This window comes from Macrosteles quadrilineatus, unplaced genomic scaffold (genome assembly GCF_028750875.1).
Source record: "Macrosteles quadrilineatus isolate MER2022 unplaced genomic scaffold, UCM_ALF_1.0 Scaffold_3__2_contigs__length_128488019, whole genome shotgun sequence".
Lineage (NCBI taxonomy): Eukaryota > Metazoa > Arthropoda > Insecta > Hemiptera > Cicadellidae > Macrosteles > Macrosteles quadrilineatus.
In genome coordinates, this window is record NW_026542596.1 from 12566424 (window position 1) to 12587040 (window position 20617).

Genomic DNA, 20617 nt, shown 5'->3' on the forward strand with positions numbered 1-20617 from the left:
GCAAACAACTTAATGAAAATATTTAACAATATATATGTATAGAACAATGTACTGTATTCCTACAATAATTCTTTTATGGAAGAGTTTAAAAACAGTTCAGTCTTTAAAGGCTTAAGGCGGGGACACACTTGTCATACACCCTTCCGATCCGACTCCGATCATACTGTGGTACGACTGTCGGAGAGGGGAATGGTACTTAACTTTGAACGCGGCTGTTTACACCTCTCCGACACGCGTCACGTCATACTCCGATCCTACTCCGATTTTGACTCCAATCACGCACCGACACTGCAGTCTATTCGTTTGTCGGATGCAGGACGGGTTGTTTCTTAAAAATCACCTTTATTCTTAAGGTTTAAGAATATTGGTTTAAGATAAATGTATGCCGATGCTTGATGTGAAATCTGGGCGTGCATATCTTCAATTTGAGACCTCGATCATGAAAATCGGACGGGTAGAAGAGCCAATCGAACTCGAGAGAGAAAACCCAATGTGTTTAATATACAGGGTGTCCCGGAACTCTCTACCAATATTTTAGGGCATTGCTCCTGGGTAAGAAACATACCTAAATATCATGTTTAAATTGTCCGGAAGTCCTTAGTTACTCACACAGCCGCCATTTTGTTTTTTTTCAGTTATTAATTTTTTTTTTTGAATAGTTAAACATACGAAATGGAAACTTTGCACAAACATTTATGACAACTAGACAAAGCTAGAAAAAATTATGACGATTTTTCAAATTTATAAAACAAAATGGCGGCCATTTAAAATTTTTGTAAAATCAATGGTTTTTGAGTTATTTAAGAAACAAAATTTTAAATGGCCCCCATTTTGTTTTATGAATTTGGGACTTCCGGACAATTTAAATATGATATTTAGGTATGATTCTTACCCAGGAGCAATGCCCTAAAATATTGGTAGAGAGTTCTGGGACACCCTGTATATGGGCACTTAACTAAACAATCTAACTTTCATTCCATGCAGAATGGACCCAAATTCTCCGTTTTCCACTGCAAACCAGAGGTGTCTGACTTTCTTCCTCTTCATCTAGACAAACCGCCATCATAGCTGAATCCCGAAGTCCAAAGTTTTTGACATATTTACCACCTTCTGCACGTAGTTTACAAATCAGACTGGCGAGTGTTGATCGGTGGAAGAAATCGGAGACGGGTCGGAATCGTGTATGACATGTGTGCTCATCCCCTCCGATCCCGCACCGATCCCTCTGAAATCCCGCAAATCGGATCGTAGTAGGATCGGAACAGTGTATGACAAGTGTGTCCCCGCCTTTATTGCAGAAAAAAAGGTATATCAAACAACAAATTAGATGATTTAAGTTATGACCATCACATATACAACATTTTAATTTGTCTGTAACTAAAACTGTGTAGGCCTAATGGATGAGTTAGTAATAAAGAATAAAATAATAAATTTACTTTCAGGTAACGTACAAATTATTTTTTCAGATTTACAAATAGACCTAAATATGTATTACCATAGCAGTGATGGTCAAAACCAGAAATTTTTAATCTCAAAACTGAAACCGAAACCGAAACTTTTAAAAATCGAATCCCGAATTCCCATAACTGCAATAATAAGCATTTTATACTAATATGCTAACCCCGTACGAAGGACGGGTACTATGCTAGTTGTTAATATAAGTAGCAAAAATTAATTAATAAATTGGAATAAGTTTAATAGGGTACCTAGTATAATAATTCAGTCAACAAAACATATAAAGTGGTGTAAAAATTAGTTATTTAAATTGACTATTAAATGTGTAGTATGTTGTTAAATTGTCCATTTATAATTTATATACATGGATGCATCAATAATTAAGAAAACCGTTTGAAACCTTAAATATGATTGAAACGTTCATAAGTTTAAACTTAATTGGTCACTTGAACAAATACTATCCGAGAGAAACGAAATGGCTGATCATATGCTGTAACAATGGTATATAATTTAATCTTTACTCTTCTATCACTGATCGTTGTCCTAAACTGATGGCTTTAACAAAGAAACATATTAGAACTGAGTAAACACAAGGTTTAACAATTATAAAAACACATCAAGTCTTTATAAACGTAAATCAAGTTCCTTGTGCTCGTACACCAATCTTCAAAGTCAATAAACTTATAGAAATAAGCGAGATTCTTGCTACAAAATGAGTCCATTCTGATCCAAACAGACTATGCCTCACTTATACTTGACTATATCACAACAACCAAGGGTACGATTTTATTAATTGATAAAGCGTGTCAGACTATGGAGAGTTAACTGTACTAAGATCAATACAATTAATTCTCCTCAAGAAAAAATATCTTCTAAACGATGATGATTAACAAAGCTATTTCTTCACATTATGTTTCTTAAAAGCTAGAGTTATGGTAAGTTTTATTGGCTAAAGTTTAAAAATTGGTACTAGTTATAAAAGTGTGTATAAAAGAGAATGTATATTATGAATACAAAGTTATTAAAATCACTTATTTTAGTTAACTTCCATTTATGTTTATATTATAAGGGTACAAACAATATTTCATATTTTTCAAAAGGTTCTTTTTCCAATAAGGCCAATGGTTATTGTCATTAAGAATCTTTTTGATGGCTTTGTCCAATATTTATAATTAGAATAGGACAAGAATGTTTTTCACCTTAAAAAATAGTAGACAGAAATACATTTTGCTGTGTTTAAAATTATTGGAAAACTAAAGGAAATAACTATAATGTGAATAAAACATAAAGTAAATTATGAACACCTTATGTTAGGGCAAAACCATTACTGTTTGAGTAAAAAAAAAAACTATAAAAAATGTGTCCCCCTAAAAAACATAAACTGTACAAGGTTAGAAAAACTAGATTTAATTAATGTATTTATAAAGGTTTATTGTTTAGAGTGGTAAGGCTATTATTATGATACGTAAGACATCCATAATAAATACAAGGCCAATCAACAATTTTGTATTTGAAAACTCAGGTTTTTTTAAATACTAATACTGTATGGAAATATTATTTACCTACGACCGTTTTTTAAACTAGCCGTTTCAGTTCAGTTCTTAGAATTGAAAAGATTCACATAACAGCATTGTTAACTTACTTGGAACATTGTTTTTTTACTTAACAACACAGGTAATGGACCAGTGAGGTTCAAAGATTGTGAGAAAATAAGTAAAATTGTAATGCGTCGAACTTCAACTAATCAGCTGTTCAGACCAATTTAATTGTTAATGAAAGAAGTGGTGCAATTAGCGTTTGGTACAATGATTTCTTGCATCACTGTCAGTTACAATGAGAAGTTATAAACAAAAACATAACCTCTCTTAGAAGTTATGAGTACCGTAGTGATTGAGTTATTAAAACACTGTTGTAGGTAAAGTAGTGTACGCAACTAGGGTAAATAGTCATAACCCGATTGTTGCGTAAACTACTATTAATTATTAAAGGATTAAATTTCAAGGCATGATGTGGCCTATATAAGGACACAGTGAAGTATGGTGTCTCATCAAATAGTTTCATTTTGATGCTAAAATATTTGTTAAAACCAACAATAGCATTTTGGATTTAAAGTAAAGAGTTACAAGTAGTAAAAAGGTTTTAAGACACAATGTAAAAGTAGATTAAAAATCCCTGCTAATGAAATTTTTGTTACTTGTTCCAAACGAACATGCAACTACGAGGTGAAAAGTTTGGACTAGAGTGATATGGCCACTAAATACAAAGCTTAATGAAGCAAACCGTTGTTGATTCTGAAGTGATTTCTACACAATAAGATCACATCATCTCATCACAACTTGATTGACATAGACAGTATTGACACAATTTTAAGTACCAAGGTTCCAACTTTATGGGTTGTAAACAAACTCTCATAATACAAGTAATGCAACGATTTAAAGTTTCTCTTACAGTAACCAATGAATATAATCAGTAATCAACTATTACTCACAAAGTAATATTGTTGACTGTAGGCAAGGCTGATCTATAAACCAGAACCTATAGGTATCACAGCCTGTTACTCGATGATGGGATTTTTTCTTATAACTGTTTATGGTTGCAATTCTTAGACCTGCAAGATAAAATGTAGTTTAAACAATGATAAATATAAAATACTTAAATTTAAATGACACTGGTATATTAATCCATGACAAACTATTAAACAGAATAAAGACCTAACTCAGCTACGCAGAACTCTCATTGAACCACAAACTTGTTGCGTTAGAATCCCCTAATGTCCACACCAGAATCTAGAAGAGCAGTTGTTGCTCGGCTGGAGGGCTAAACAACACCTGCGGTAGGAGTGAGAACTGACGTTACTACACTGTTGTATTAAATTTACCATTGTTGTTGTTGCCTGAGTTCTTGAGTAGGTAAGACGTTTGTGTTCTTCTCTTTTTGATATTCTTGTTTATTTAAGTGTTTAAGAGTTAAATAATGGCCGTGAAAATGTCCATTACGGAAGGTCTGTTGTGAATACAGACCACATAGGCCTAAGGAAAAAGATTTTCATGCCCAGTTTTAACCCGGCTAACCCCTGCACTTTACCCTCTATCATTGCATTCGGGCCATAACGATCAGTCATCTGGCGATGAATGTCAGCAATGGATAGGTTTTTGTGGTATAAAAACGAATCACTGACATTATATATCAAATATGGTAGGAGATTCAATAATTTTAAAAATGTTTAAAACGTACAGCGAAGCGTACACGTCAGCTCCAGAGCTGAAAGTTGCGCTGTTCTGTTCACAAATGATGCCAGTAAACGTCGAGGGGACTCATTGCAGCATATACATGAACTAAGAAAATATACGCACAAACGGCCCTTTCTTAAAATACCACCCCTTGCATAATTCTGGTGTTGACTAGGTGGCTAGCAAACTAATTAGAAAGAGAATGATATGTTGTGACAGAGTATTAAAATTGCAAAACCTACTACCTGATATAAGAGAGTGGGTGTGACGGACTAAGTGGCACTAAGACCATCTTAAGCTGAAACCAACATGAGTCGTGTTCAACAAACGCTTCTCTCCTTTCCTCTTGTGGAAATCGTACCAAGCATGTATACTGAGGACAAATAACACAAAAATCCATCAATCTTTGGCAACATAACTAACTGAGCAAACAAGCTGTAGAGAAAATACCTTTGAAGCAAACCTATACAGAGTAAGTGAATTTCTATACACTTTGGAATATTTTTATTTAGTTCTATGTTGAGTGTTTTAATTTCTTGTAATATAACCAGGGGACGACCTATTGTTTATGATTAGATCGTTTTATTTTGAACAAACTAGGTTTAAAAATAACTTAAATAAAAAGAATTGTTTTCAGCTAATCCCTAAGGATGACAAATCTACTAAAGGAGTACCCTTTAGGTATGTATGTTTAATAACCTTTAGGTATGGTATGTTTAATCTATGGTATCACGTACTGTTATGGAGTTCATGTTTTGGGGCCTGAAATCGGAATCAATGGATATTCTTTTTTGCAGTAATGCTCTGTGGGTTGGATTGTTTTGTTTCAGTCCCACAAGCGTGAGCATTTGCCAAAAGCATAATATGTACAAAAGTGTTTAAGACGGCATTTTGTTAAGACTAACCAAGACAATTCTTCAAAAAACTTACAATGATAAAATTCCGACGAGGAGTGGTGTTCAAGCAATTAACATAGGCCTATAGGCATGATATAGTTTTTAATAAAGGTTTCTAGGAAAGAAACTGTGACCAGACTAGGGGGGCGGAAAAATTATTTGGGCCTAGGGGCGCCAAAATGCTAAATCCGGCCCTGCCCATAGCCACTGGGCGACAAAATCTCAGCACTGGGCGACAGTTGTGTCACCCAGTTAACATGTTATTTTATGCCCTAACATAAACCCTTCTTATCATAACATCAGTTTGAATTTCTGGCTTGAGCTCACATCATATAAACAAAATTTTCCATAGACTTGGTCAATTTGTCTGGTTTGGTTTGGCTTAGTCACATTAGGCAGCAGAATTTACTGTTTCAGTTAATAATATATGAGTTTAAACTGGAAATAGCCTATGGGGGGTAGCAACCGGATTATGATCCTAATTGCCTTATCGTAACAGTTTATACTATTACTAAGTTAATTTGAAATATGGAAAGTAATAAGTAAAAATACTCTTTTTGGGATGAATAATCATTTCCTTTCCATTCTAATTCACCAAATACTTATTGAGCTGAAACAAAAGATGTACCGGTAATAATAGGTGACGACATGTGAGCTTACCAAAAGAATATCTGCAAGTACGAGGCGTATCCAGCGAAACCATGCCACCAAGCATGAAGCTGTGTCAGAGCACCGACCCCGGAAGGAACCCTTCCTCGGAAGTTACTTAAACAGACAGTAAACATTTTAGTCATTTACGAAAATAGAATTATTTATTTATTTTGTTTATTTAAGTTAACCTGACATGATATATTCAAAGCAGTGCTGTGAATTGGTTTCCTAAACAAACCACCACAAACATTGTTGGGATTAAGTTTCTAAAATGTAAACTACAATAAGGAAAAAAGTAAACTACTTTGTGTTTTCATAAAAATATGCAGTTGAGGAAAATTATTCATTTACTAGACATTGTATTGCAAATCCATCTTTGAACAATAGTGAACATTTTGTTAACATAATTATAGGCCTATTGTAAATATTTATAAATTTATTACTTATATGAAAAGAAAATAGTAATAAAAAACCTGGAAATAGGAATTAAGTAAACGTTTAATACAGGATTTAGTAGGTTAATAATAATGTAAGTTTTAAAACTTTTTATCTGGTATTGTGTCACCAAACAAGACATATATTGTGGCAAAAAATTAAATTAGTGACAGAAATATTACTGCCATAATAGATTCTTTAAAAAATTAATGGATTTTTAAAATTCACAAACAGTTGCCGGTTTTCCTATTTTTTCAGGTCGGCTGGACACCCTGCATATTTTCTAGGTTAGCATAATGTGATAGTAAAAATTATTTGTGACAATTTGAAACATTTTAAAAATACACAATATTACTTAAATGACAAAAATCATACAGTATGCATTTGAACAGTATGACAGATATGGATCACTTCATAACGTTTCTGTTTGATAATAATTTTAGACTACTATTGCATTAAATTGGATTTTAATATGATACTCATTATTAAATAAATACTGTGTCAAATCATTCACTTACTGGTGTCCAAATACCACCAGTTTTAAGTGACTAATCATGATTTTAACAATAAACTTAACAAACCCTTTTAGTTACATGTATCAGACAAAATGTCAGAACTTGAATGTAAAAATCCATCTGTTTACACTAACTAGGTTACTGCTCTCAGTGGGTAATACTTACTCCTACACTAACTAGGTTACTGCTCTCAGTGGGTAATACTTACTCCTACACTAACTAGGTTACTGCTCTCAGTGGGTAATACTTACTCCTACACTAACTAGGTTACTGCTCTCAGTGGGTAATACTTACTCCTACACTAACTAGGTTACTGTTCTCAGTGGGTAATACTTACTCCTACACTAACTAGGTTACTGCTCTCAGTGGGTAATACTTACTCCTACACTAACTAGGTTACTGCTCTCAGTGGGTAATACTTACTCCTACACTAACTAGGTTACTGTTCTCAGTGGGTAATACTTACTCCTACACTAACTAGGTTACTGCTCTCAGTGGGTAATACTTACTCCTACACTAACTAGGTTACTGCTCTCAGTGGGTAATACTTACTCCTACACTAACTAGGTTACTGCTCTCAGTGGGTAATACTTACTCCTACACTAACTAGGTTACTGCTCTCAGTGGGTAATACTTACTCCTACACTAACTAGGTTACTGCTCTCAGTGGGTAATACTTACTCCTACACTAACTAGGTTACTGCTCTCAGTGGGTAATACTTACTCCTACACTAACTAGGTTACTGCTCTCAGTGGGTAATACTTACTCCTACACTAACTAGGTTACTGCTCTCAGTGGGTAATACTTACTCCTACACTAACTAGGTTACTGCTCTCAGTGGGTAATACTTACTCCTACACTAACTAGGTTACTGATCTCAGTGGGTAATACTTACTCCTACACTAACTAGGTTACTGCTCTCAGTGGGTAATACTTACTCCTACACTAACTAGGTTACTGCTCTCAGTGGGTAATACTTACTCCTACACTAACTAGGTTACTGCTCTCAGTGGGTAATACTTACTCCTACACTAACTAGGTTACTGATCTCAGTGGGTAATACTTACTCCTACACTAACTAGGTTACTGCTCTCAGTGGGTAATACTTACTCCTACACTAACTAGGTTACTGTTCTCAGTGGGTAATACTTACTCCTACACTAACTAGGTTACTGCTCTCAGTGGGTAATGCTTACTCCTACACTAACTAGGTTACTGCTCTCAGTGGGTAATACTTACTCCTACACTAACTAGGTTACTGCTCTCAGTGGGTAATACTTACTCCTACACTAACTAGGTTACTGCTCTCAGTGGGTAATGCTTACTCCTACACTAACTAGGTTACTGCTCTCAGTGGGTAATACTTACTCCTACACTAACTAGGTTACTGCTCTCAGTGGGTAATACTTACTCCTACACTAACTAGGTTACTGCTCTCAGTGGGTAATACTTACTCCAATGTAGAACATAGAGCTTTGTCAATATTCCATATGAAGAAGGCAAAACAAAACATCGCCACTGACATGATCAGTATTCTCTTGCATGTTTTGCACTTTTTTTGTCGAACGATCTGAGTTTCTTTAATCCAGGACCAGAGAATTATTACTCCATAGGAGGCGTGTTGGAACAAAGGCTGAGGCCACCATAAGTACATTACCGTAAACAGTATGGCAAAACCAAACAGGAACGTGAACAAGGGAATGTTGGAAAAGAAATGTTTATTGTAGGGTTTGGGTGCCTCATACCTGGAAGGAAAGATATAACAGTAGTTAATATACATGGTGTATTATAAAAGGTTAGAATGGTTTGGATCCTAATAACCACTTACTGAAAGTCATTTTCTGTTTAGTGAGTTCCTATTTTAAATACTTTATTATTTAATAAATGTTTAAACTAATACTAAAACAAAGACATGAATAACAACCAACTAGTTGGGGATGAATATGTCTTTAAGAGAGTGGTTTGTTTACAATAATTCCTATGATCGTGTTATATCTAGGTTCCGGTAGCTGAGTGGTTACCATCCCCCCCCCCCCAGCATTTAGTCAGTAACAAGTCTATCACGTCATTCAATCAGTCACGCAACTTTCCTTTATCTTTACCCCTTAAAATATTTCCCAGGTGTGTCAAAGTTGTAAATAAAATCTAATCTACTTCTAAAAGTGTCCAGGGACTGTCAGTTAATGATTGAGTTGACTTTAGATGCAACTCTGCCTTCACCATATGAGGTTAGAGTAGATTAGGTAACTTAACCTAACATATATGAAAACAAAAACATACACATTACATCTGAAGATATAACTAGGAAAATGTCAGTGTCTGGAGTAATATTTTGTATGTTTTTCCATCTGTTTATAAGAATAGTTTGTCCAATAGGTAAACCCTTTTATAATCCTGTCCACCACAATCCATTGTCTGTATTAACTAATGTAACATAGCTAGACAGGAATTGTGATTAATAGGAATTTTACCACATTAGTTTCTATCTTAAAGCCTGTTGGAGAGAGTGCCTACTGCCTATACCTCCAAGGTGGTTAGGAAGGATCAATCAGCCTACCTATATACACAACAAAACAATATGGTTCTATCAAGCGACAAGAACTTCACTATAATGGAGAACACTATTGGCTACAGTAACTGAGCATATTGCAACGTTTCTTTCACTAAATTATTTGGTATAAAATACTCACACACAATATAACAGGAACAGGGACCCATAGATCATTGGCAGTTCATCAAACAACTGCATTTCATACAGTAAAGTCATGTGGAAGCACCAGGACCCCACTCCTACAACTGTAAAACAACATTAAAAGATTTAGAGATATACATGAAATACTTAGACAGGTTGAAAAAATATCAATTTTCTTCAAAGTACTTAATACAAAAAGGTCTTTATTACAGATGCATACTTACCTGCTTGCATTCTTAACAGATTTTTACGATTTATGGGGGATATTTTTATCAATTTGTCGCGATCGCGAAAAACGATAACGATGTTTCCGTGACCCCGGAAGACGATGATGGTTTCAACATCATCGCGAGACAGGTTTTAGATTTTTCTTCTATCACGGTTCCTGTCTTCTTTATAACGATTCTTATTACTGTGGTCTTAAATTATTTCTGTGAGCAATTCGGATAATCGGCAAATCAGATAGTTGGAGTTTGGATAATTGGAGTTCTACTGTATGGTTATTTACTATGTTATATTAAATAGTAGGTTACAGTAAGTAATTAAATTTTACCAGCGGCTTTTATTTGTTTTAGCAAAGACTAACCAATTAACCAAGCAGATTTCTCATCCCATTGTAAATTTTAAAACTCATTTTTGTGTCTAGTTCAAGTACGTCAACACTGATCACTAGTGTCAACAAAATTTTGTTTCTATTATTTTAGGGTTAATTACATTATTTGTGTTTTACTGTCTTATTTAATGAATTCTTTATATATTTTGACATCACAAATGATGAGAAGTTTTGTTAAGTGTAAGCAGTGTGAGACGTGTTTTACTACTTACACACAGCCAAAACAAGTCACTCCAAAATCATTCTAAAAATAACACAAGACCGAAAAACTGTTACTTGATACTTAACTAGTAAGACTGATGTTCCAATCTGATAAATTTTGTATTTTTCAAAGTTGGAACCAATTCCTAACTGATATCACCATGATTCCTATGTGTAAGAGTGATTTTTAGTAACGTGGGCCTAATTAATATTTTTTTTTATACTGATGTTTTTAATCAAATATTTTAAATATTCTTGATTCTTGCCAATTATTATTATTTTTGTATTACTGATCTGTCATAAATCAGTAGGTATTTAACAATGTTACAAAATCAGGTTAAAATGTCAAACAAGCATTTCCCGTTATGTACGAGAGGGAAATTCCCATCTCTAAATTTTATAAGAAATAAAAAATCCTGTCCCGTCTCGAACTAAACATCCAATCTCGTCCATCCCTAACTGTAATGACCTTAAATAGTGTCACAGGTTGAACAAAAGATAAAATAATCTGATGACAAATGGTTTTCTTATTGCCTTGACATATCCATCAATACATAGCATATTTAAAAATTACTAAGATTTTGCCAAGTGGAGGTACGGCCTATAAGAAAAATCAATTCTTATTGTTTAAAGTTATTTTTTCTAATTCACTGTTTCTAACAGCTGGTCTTATTTTATATCATGTTTACTTTTTGTTCAGTTTAAAGAAATACAGTCCACTAAAAACATCATCTAGTTTTTCTCTCTTAATTATCTATCTACATCTATCGTTCAATCTAAGTTTATCCATCAGTATCTAAATTCTTTAATCATTTGGTCCTTCTGACCCGGAATAAATAAGTAATTAACAGTTATTTTTTCAATTCAGTTATAAAAGTAATCAAGAAAATTTCCTGTTCTCAGTTGAAGTTATGTCCCTAGAATCCAAACTAGGTCTTCAAGCAACACGCTTAAAAATCTTAGAAAAAGCCACAGACTATTTCAAGGAAAAGGATATATCAACTATATTGAAGCCTCAAGTACAAACCCGGATTGATGTTATCGAAGCAGAATGGAGGAAATTCGAGAGGGATCACGAGAAAATATGTGAGTCAAAAGCTGACATACTAAAAGACCTAGCCTACATAAATGAAGATCACTACAGTCAAGCCCTTGAAGCCTATATGGTAAGCAAATCTGCATTGCTTGTTCTCTTAGAAGAGTTATCGGTAAATTCTCAACAAAATCAAAGCACATCTGATATCAATACATCTAGTTCTATGAGTAAATCAAATCAACCTATACTACCTAAAATATCTCTACCTCAATTCTCAGGAAGTTACCAGTCTTGGAAACCTTTCCATGATCTTTTTTCTTCACTGGTGATCCAAAATCCTAACTTAACTGATGTAGCTAAGTTACACTATCTCAAAACCAGTTTGTCAGGTGATGCTGCTCAATTGCTAACCAATTTCCAAATAACAGGAGAAAATTTCATGCCAGCTTGGGAAAAACTTGTGACTAGATATGAAAACAAACGTGTTTTAATCAAAAGGCATTTGGATGATATATTTAATTTAAAACCTCTAGAAAATAAATCTGCTAGTGGTCTCAATCACCTCATGTCTACTATCAATGAGTCTTTAGGTTCCCTCAAAGCGCTAGGATCTCCTACAGATAAATGGGATCACATCTTGGTGTACATGATTGTACAACGACTAGACCCAGAGACACACGAAGCATGGGAGATTCGTTACGGAGTCTCAACAGAACCCTCCACCCTAGAAGATCTTCAGACCTTCATCGAAGGTCGTATTCGAGCCCTGGAAAGTATTGAGTCACGAGCAACACCACCAAGCGATGTAACGGTAACTACACTACAATGTAAAGGTAAACCTCATCAAAATCTTAAAGTACATTCAGCACAAATTGTAGCAAAATCTCAGTCCAATATAGGAAATGATTGTCAACTGTGTAGTAAAGATCACTATTTAGCATTTTGCAAGGAGTTTCGTGAAAAAGTACCTAGTCAACGAAAAGAGGTTCTTGTGAACAAAAGATTATGTTTCAACTGTCTTGGTTCACATTTGTTAAAGGACTGTCGCTCAAATAAATCTTGTTTACAATGTAAGAAAAGACATCACACTCTAATTCATGACGCTGTTAGCCAGACTACAAATATACCTCATATAAAAAAGTCAAGTTCTCTCATCCCTAACAAATTCATCTCATCTACAGATAACACATCATCAAGCTCACACGTCTCCTCTAATCACATGCTTCCATTTAAGGAAATTAATCGACAATCTGTGCTCCTAGCAACCGCTCAAGTTAAGGTAATTGGTCCTGAGGGAAATAGTGTTATTGCCAGAGCTTTAATCGACCAAGGATCTGAAATCTCTTTCATCAGTGAATACTTAGTACAAACTCTCAATCTGAAGCGTTCATACTCCTCAGTATCTCTTGTTGGTATCGGTGGACATCAAGCCCCAACCACTCGTGGTATAGTTTCAATCAATCTTAGTTCTCTGTATGATACCAAAGTTAGCTGCTCTTTATCTTGTCACATCCTTTCAAATCTCACATCAAATTTGCCATCGATAACACCAAATCATTCATCGTGGAATCATATAAAGGGACTTCAACTAGCTGATCCTGCCTTCATGAAGTCTGAATCTGTAGATTTAGTCCTAGGAGCAGACATCTACACGTCTATTATCCTTCCTGGTCTAATTAAAGGTCCACCCCTCTCCCCAGTAGCACAAGCAACAATTTTCGGTTGGATCTTGTCTGGACCTACTGGAATGACGGAAAATAAATCTACCTCATCAATGTTTCATTGCTTGATTGAAAACAAACTTGATGATTTTCTTCAAAAATTTTGGGTACAGGAAGAAATTCCTCAAATTAAAGAATCAGTCAAGTCTCCTGATGATCAAGTATGTGAGGAACATTATCAATCAACCTTTTCTAGAGAACCTTCCGGTCGCTATCAAGTCCGACTTCCCCTGAAGGAAACAGTCAATCAGCTTGGAGAATCTCAATCGTCAGCCTTTCAAATTTTAACAAAGCTAAATACTCGTCTCTCAAACGATCTTGAGTACAAAAACTTGTATACTAATTTCATAGAAGAATACAAGGACCTTGGTCACATGTCTGAAACTATTGAAGAAATAGATTCTACCATTCCCATATATTACCTACCTCATCATGGTGTTTTGCGTCCTTCTAGCACGACGACTAAATTAAGAGTAGTTTTCAATGCCTCATTCCCAACTAGTTCAGGATTATCTTTGAATGACGTACTCTACAGTGGTCCAAAACTCCAAACAGAACTACCTGATATTCTCACTTGGTTTAGGCGCTATAAATTCGTATTTGCCACTGATATCGAGAAAATGTATCGCCAGATTCTAGTACATCCTAGTGATCGAGATCTTCAAAGAATTCTCTGGATGGAAAATGGTCATCTTAGAAAATTTCAACTACAGACTGTTACATATGGGTTATCATGCGCTCCTTTTCTCGCCCTAAGAACAATGAATCAGCTTATCGTCGATCACGGTGATGCATATCCCCAAGCTAGTGAAATGTTGACAAGAGGGAGATATATGGATGACATTTTTGGTGGTGCAGACTCGATTGAAGAGTGCAGAGAAGTAGTAAAACAGACTGACGAGCTTTGCAAATTAGGTTGTTTTCCTTTACAGAAGTGGATCAGCAATGATCAAAATGTACTATCATACATATCGGAAAGTAATTACGAAAAAGGCAATTCCTTATTGATAAACAAATCCTCCAGTATACGTACTCTTGGACTTACATGGAATCGATTCAGCGACGATTTTCAGTTTCTTCCTACTCTAAGTCCAAAAGACAAATGCACGAAAAGAAACGTTCTTTCTCAAATAGGTCAGTTATTCGATCCCTTGGGTTTTGTCTCTCCTATTATCATAAGGTTCAAACACTTCATGCAACAACTTTGGCTAGTAAAAATTCATTGGGACCAACTTTTACCTAATCACTTGCAAGACCAATGGAAACTCCTTGAAGCTGACCTACAATATTTGCCATTAGTTAAAGTACCTCGTTATCTTGGTCTTACCCAACTATCTTCGGTAGAAATTCATGGATTTTCAGATGCTTCTAAGCTTGCAATGAGTGCTGTAGTCTACCTAAGAATCGTTAATCGTGAAAATATCACTGTTAGTTTAGTTATTTCTAAAACTAAAGTAGCTCCTCTCAAGACAATGTCGATTCCTCGACTGGAACTCACTGCTGCTACACTACTAGTAAAACTTGTAAAGTATGTTCGGAAAATGCTCAACTTAGAATCTACCCAAGCATGGTTATGGACTGACTCTATGGTTTCCCTAACCTGGATCACAAATCAACCTTCAAAATGGAAAGACTTTGTGCGTAACAGAGTAAGTGTTATACAAGAGACAGAACCGCTCGCTAAGTGGAGGTATGTAGCAGGAAATGAAAATCCAGCCGACTGTGCTTCACGAGGTGTTACTGCTAAAATCCTTAGCAACCATAAGCTTTGGTGGACGGGTCCTCCGTGGCTGAATAAAGATGTTTATGAATGGCCATCCACGACGTTTGATCCAGCTCAAGCAGCGAAATCTGAACTGCGAATCCCTCAATCAACTTGCCACATTTTAAACTTTGAACCAGAACCAGAACTGCTAGAGCGCTTCTCAACACTGTCAAAACTATTACGTGTTACTGCCTGGTGTCAAAAGTTCATTGCCAAAACAAAAAAATCCATCCATACGAATTGTCAATCTTTTTTAACTCCTCAAGATCTCAACTCATCCCTTTTGTTGTGGGTAAAACTCATTCAAAAACATGCCTTCAAAAATGAGCTTGCGCGGTTACAAAACAACAGACCTTTAGAAAAATCTAATCTTATAAGTCTTAACCCCTTTGTCGATAACACTGGTTTAATGAGAGTTGGAGGCAGACTTGAACAATCTTCATTAGAATATGATTCAAAGCATCCTTATATCCTTCCGAAGAATTCTTTAACTACTATCCCAGAACCTAATCAAGAAAACCAACCCACATCAAGACTTACTCGGTGGAAATTAACTCGCCAAATGTTGGAATCATTTTGGAAGAAGTGGTCTCGGGAGTACCTTCAACAACTTCAAGCAATATACAAATGGAGATTTCCTTCCTGTTCAATAAAACTCGGATCAGTTGTTCTTGTTGTTGATGAGCAATTACCACCATCAAAGTGGCCGCTAGCAAGAGTGACTGAACTTCATCCAGGTCGTGATGGACTTACCCGAGTAGCCACTCTGAGAACATCAAGTACCTCATTGAAAAGACCAATAGTCAAGCTTTGTCCTCTTCCAATTGAAGTCAGTGATTAATATTTATTGCTCCTTCGGTGCAATGGGGGGGAGAATGTTTAAAGTTATTTTTTCTAATTCACTGTTTCTAACAGCTGGTCTTATTTTATATCATGTTTACTTTTTGTTCAGTTTAAAGAAATACAGTCCACTAAAAACATCATCTAGTTTTTCTCTCTTAATTATCTATCTACATCTATCGTTCAATCTAAGTTTATCCATCAGTATCTAAATTCTTTAATCACTTATACATTATTAAATTAATAACGTACTTCATGTATTGTGGGACAAACTTCAACTATAGTAGTTTGCTCTACTATAATTGATTTCCCATTAATTTGATTTGAAGTCTAGTCCACACATGGAGACTGAGTCGGTCAACAGGACACATCGCTGGAGATAAATGGCAACACTCCGGAGACAGTCAGCAGACAATGTTTCCGCAGACAAATCGCCATGTGTGGACAAGGCTATTATGTTTAAATCAGTCAAACAAAAATATATGAACTTACTAAACACCAAAAAGTTGCATATGATAAATCTCTTCTCAAATCCTTGGTTGAAGACTTCAACAATGCCCCATAATGGTGGGAGTATAATCATAAGGTTGCTTATTGTGTTCCCTGTAAATAGCAACAGAAATTAAACAACAATGTAATAGATTGAACTAATACTTTATGTCAGCACATTCTCTACAAAATATTAGCCCAAAGATTGTGTCACGGGTGTAGCTCGTCATGGCATTTTATAGAGCCAGTAGCCATACTGCTAATCCACTGATGATAGGTACTAGTTTGTCAAATATAAGGTAAGAGCACTAATGTAACATTTAGCCTTTGGTTCACTTGTCCAGGCTTGCCGAAGATGACATGATGGCTCAGTTGGCTAAGGTATTGCACTGACGAGTGTAGCTCTGAGGTCTTTCTAGATGCGTAGTTTTGTTTCCCATTTACGTTTGGAATCCATATTATAAAATACATTTTTATAAAAATTGTAAAACTATAAACAAAATAATAAGTAAAAGCTTAAGTTATAAATCTTTGTCCCTAATAAACGCATACACACAAACACGTTCACTCTTTGCCATACCTAGGCCTAACGCACGCCATCCCACGGTCATCCAATCGAGGTAATAGGCTTTCAGCGCCAACGTCGGTCTGGAACGGGATTATATGCTCCTGATAGTGAGGTAGGGAGTTCCAAAGGTGACATGCTGTTACTGTGTAAATGATCTATTAAAAACTGTTGTCTTATGGTGAGGAATTTGGAGAGTTAATGAGCCAGAGCGGGTATTTCTTGCACCTCTTCCATTTAAAAATCTAAAATTGTTCGCGAGATAATTTGGAATTCTGAGATTGATGGCTGAATGAGTTATATTTATAATGCGTATTTCTCTAACGTCGGACAGTTTTAAAAGAGAAGAATTAATATTAATACGGTGTGACGTGATCATCTCGTCGTGGAACATTACAAAAATCTTATACAATAATTTTGAGCTCGTTGCAATTTTGTTGCCAAAGCCACGAGCTTCAAGGTTGCACCCACCTCTTACCCCCGGCCACTCGACTCACTGTGGCCCGCACTCATTTCGAGGTCATTGCCCAACCCCAAAATTATAACGAAATGAATACAGTAATTTGTAAACATATTTCATTTGTATTTTATTTAGCCTGAAATCAGCCGTAAGGAAACGTAAAATGATAATGGCACTAACCTGGTAATACTAAAAAAAATTTCAGCATTGAAATCCAAAGTTTTTTTATAAATAATTTTAATTTATTGAAGTTTTTTTTTGTCCCTACTTCAACCCACTTCACCAAGAAAAGCTTTCAATACAGCCAAACTGTAGGAAATAAAATCTAGTTTTCAAAAACACACAATGTTTATAGTCTAACTCTAAAAATATTTACACTATGTACAAAACCCTTACGTTGATCACAGACACCAAACACAACTAATTTTACAAACCTACATTGCCGGTCTGACAGCTGAATACATCACATATCCACTGGTACCTAAATAGTAAAAGTATTCGTCGCCTACAAACAAAGAGGTAGGCTACTATAAGCTTATGATTTCTACTTAAAAATAGAGAAAAATCATACAATAATTATTAAAATTACTATTACAATAATTATTATGCAAACGGTGAGTATTCAAGCTTGCTAAATGCCTTTTGACAGTTCAAAAATGGCGTAAATGCGTTGGAAAACCGACGTGTAACTTAACAGAGAGAGGGTTAAAAATTTAGGCCTACTTTTTAATGTTAGGTAGCCTAGATGTGTGTTTTAGTAAACTTTGACTCGGCCATCATTACAATGGTTTAAATCTTCAAGTTTTGTGACATGATGATGTTTTTACTAGGTAGGTACATCAAAACAGGTTATTCAGTGGGCCAACTTAGGTAACTTGTAGGAGCCAATGAATACCAAGGCAGTACGGTACTACTACATATTTTAACCTTTTTACAGTTTTGTCAATGTGATTCAGGATAAACAACACAGTACGAAGTAAACAAATGATTAAAACAAGTGTACTATTTTATTTAGAGGAAAATTGCATAGCCTAAGTTACTTACACCATTCTGCGACATAGAAGCTCACTTCATAATTTCTCTCGCACCAATCAATAGTAGCCGTTTGTTTTCCCCAGTATCCAATGATGTTTGAAGTGGGTGCCATTGCTTTTTTCAAATTGATTCTTTTTAAGTTACTTGTCTATCTGAAAGATATACAGCGACGTAGTAACAAGTATTGAGTTACTGCAATTTAATAGATATTATGTTTTAGGGTTTAAGTTACTGTTAATTTAATTTCAAAGAGAGCTTGTAAGTTAATTTAGGTACAAACAATTTTGTTGTAGGGTAGATACCTAAACAATTAAGGTAAGATAACTTAAGCTAATCAAGTTACAGTAGACTCCCTCTTATCCGGACACCTTTTAACCGGCCTACACTCGGCGTAAATGACATCTCTTTAACCGGACAATTTTTATCAGCACATCGGAATAACCGGACTAGATCGGCAGGAAGTGGGTGGTACTGAAACGACTGTTCTCGTGGGAAAGATTTGAAACCAGTGATCACGTGTGTAAATACAATGCTCTACTAAATTTAAGTCAAATACTGTATACAGTATGCATTTAAATGGTCCGTTTTAACGAGTTTTTGGGGACGTCGGTTTAATAGGAAAAACCTTTATCCGGACTGGCCTCGGTCCCGAGGAGTCCGGATAGGAGGGAGTCTACTGTATGTGAAATGTGACCTCTATAAGTTAGGCCTACTCTTACATGAAAATACCCAACATAAGTTAGCAATATTTTTGTTAATTAAAAAATGCAAAGAATTAAGTCAACTCATAATTGTAGAAACCATGGTACCTTAAAGCCAACAGTTTTAAAAATGTGAAACACTAATACCGTATAAGTTATGTGGGTTGTTTTAAGGCTTTAGCTTTGTGTCGGTTCTTACATAAACTTACCAATGAAGAAACGATTCTACAGAACCAAGGTCTCCTTGATCATTGGGCTTACCGGTAAATTAAGATGATCTTGGCTTCAGAACCAGCTGATCTTAGTTAGTACTATAGAAAGCTGACAATTAGCTTAACATAGGGCCTAATTCATTCAACACTCTTCTTCTAAAATACCGCAAGTTAAGTAATTTTTAAGCCTATGCACCCAGATGTGTCGGCGTCAATAAAAGAAAAATACATAGCCTAACTTAAGTTATAAATAAATTAGGGCCTATCTAGGTGACGTTCAACCATGAAGAATTAAATCAACACCAGGTTCTGATTGAAGGTAAACCTAATTATTATTTTATCAAAAAATTGCGTTACGATTTTCAGGTAAAAATCTATAATTAATTTCTAGTGATAGCCTAGGCTACATACTTAACTTAAACCGGCTGCACTTTAGTTTACGTCCTACACTCATTTGAATGAATATATCGATCGATATACTTAGGTATCGATTATTTCATTTGATGTATCAAGTTTGGTTAACTTAGTAGGTTAAAACCTAACCTAACTAACCGAATGAAATAATCGATATATCAAATAGTCTATTTACAGAAATTTGTCATTCAAATGTTCAAATTCCCAGAGTCATGTTCTCGTAAATAAATGACCAAATAAGTTAGCCAATGTAGGGCTAGCCTAACATAGCCTAGGCCTAGGTTTAATAGCCTATCCTTACTTAAAACATTACAAAAATATCACTTATAGAGAAACTTAGACCTAATAAACTGGTCACTGTAAGTTAAGCTAAACGGAATTAATACTCAATAAATTAAAATATCTTTGTTTGCTCTCTTGGAGAATAAGATCAGTCTCATGGGTCATTACCTCAATCGCATGTTACTAAATTAGATAAAGAAAGAAAGATAACACTGTCAACTGTCGAACTGTCACTGTCACTGTCAGTGTCAGTTTTTTTTTTTTTTTGTTACCTTAACGAGCACAAAATAAACATTCTTTCAATCGACACTAAACACCCTGATAACTGGTATTTACTCAGGGGAGGTATAGATGAGGTTACGATGACAGCTTTGGGCTTCTCATTAGCAGAGGGAACACCATTACCGT

The 20617-nt window shown here is 35.2% G+C and overlaps 1 protein-coding gene across 5 annotated transcripts; it reads right to left on the reverse strand.

The window, feature by feature from the left end:
- Positions 1-2926: 2926 nt before the first annotated feature.
- LOC128990898 (alkaline ceramidase 3-like) lies at positions 2927-20455 on the reverse strand. 5 transcript variants are annotated; one of them, XM_054413542.1, is made up of 8 exons: positions 20378-20455; positions 18610-18752; positions 16544-16654; positions 9874-9979; positions 8638-8928; positions 6242-6346; positions 4931-5058; positions 2927-4063 (listed from the first exon to the last, which is right to left on the reverse strand). In XM_054413542.1, the coding sequence occupies exons 2-7, from the start codon at positions 18710-18712 to the stop codon at positions 4968-4970; spliced, it is 807 nt and encodes a 268-aa protein (XP_054269517.1). In that variant the 5' UTR covers positions 18713-18752; positions 20378-20455; the 3' UTR covers positions 2927-4063; positions 4931-4967. The 5 variants fall into 5 exon arrangements, with proteins under 5 accessions (XP_054269517.1, XP_054269518.1, XP_054269516.1 ...); XM_054413543.1 differs by lacking the exon at positions 20378-20455 and adding an exon at positions 20229-20251; XM_054413541.1 differs by lacking the exon at positions 20378-20455 and adding an exon at positions 19563-19646.
- Positions 20456-20617: the final 162 nt, after the last annotated feature.

Excerpts from the sequence above, each read along its gene's own strand:
- LOC128990898 (XM_054413542.1), bottom strand. The coding sequence starts at position 18,712 with ATGGCACCCACTTCAAACATCATTGGATACTGGGGAAAACAAACGGCT. Across the intron at positions 8,929-9,873 it reads CTGTTCCTGTTATATTGTGT|GTATGAGGCACCCAAACCCT; the intron begins GTGAGTATTTTA and ends CTTTCCTTCCAG. Across the intron at positions 5,059-6,241 it reads TACTTGCAGATATTCTTTTG|TATACATGCTTGGTACGATT; the intron begins GTAAGCTCACAT and ends ATTTGTCCTCAG.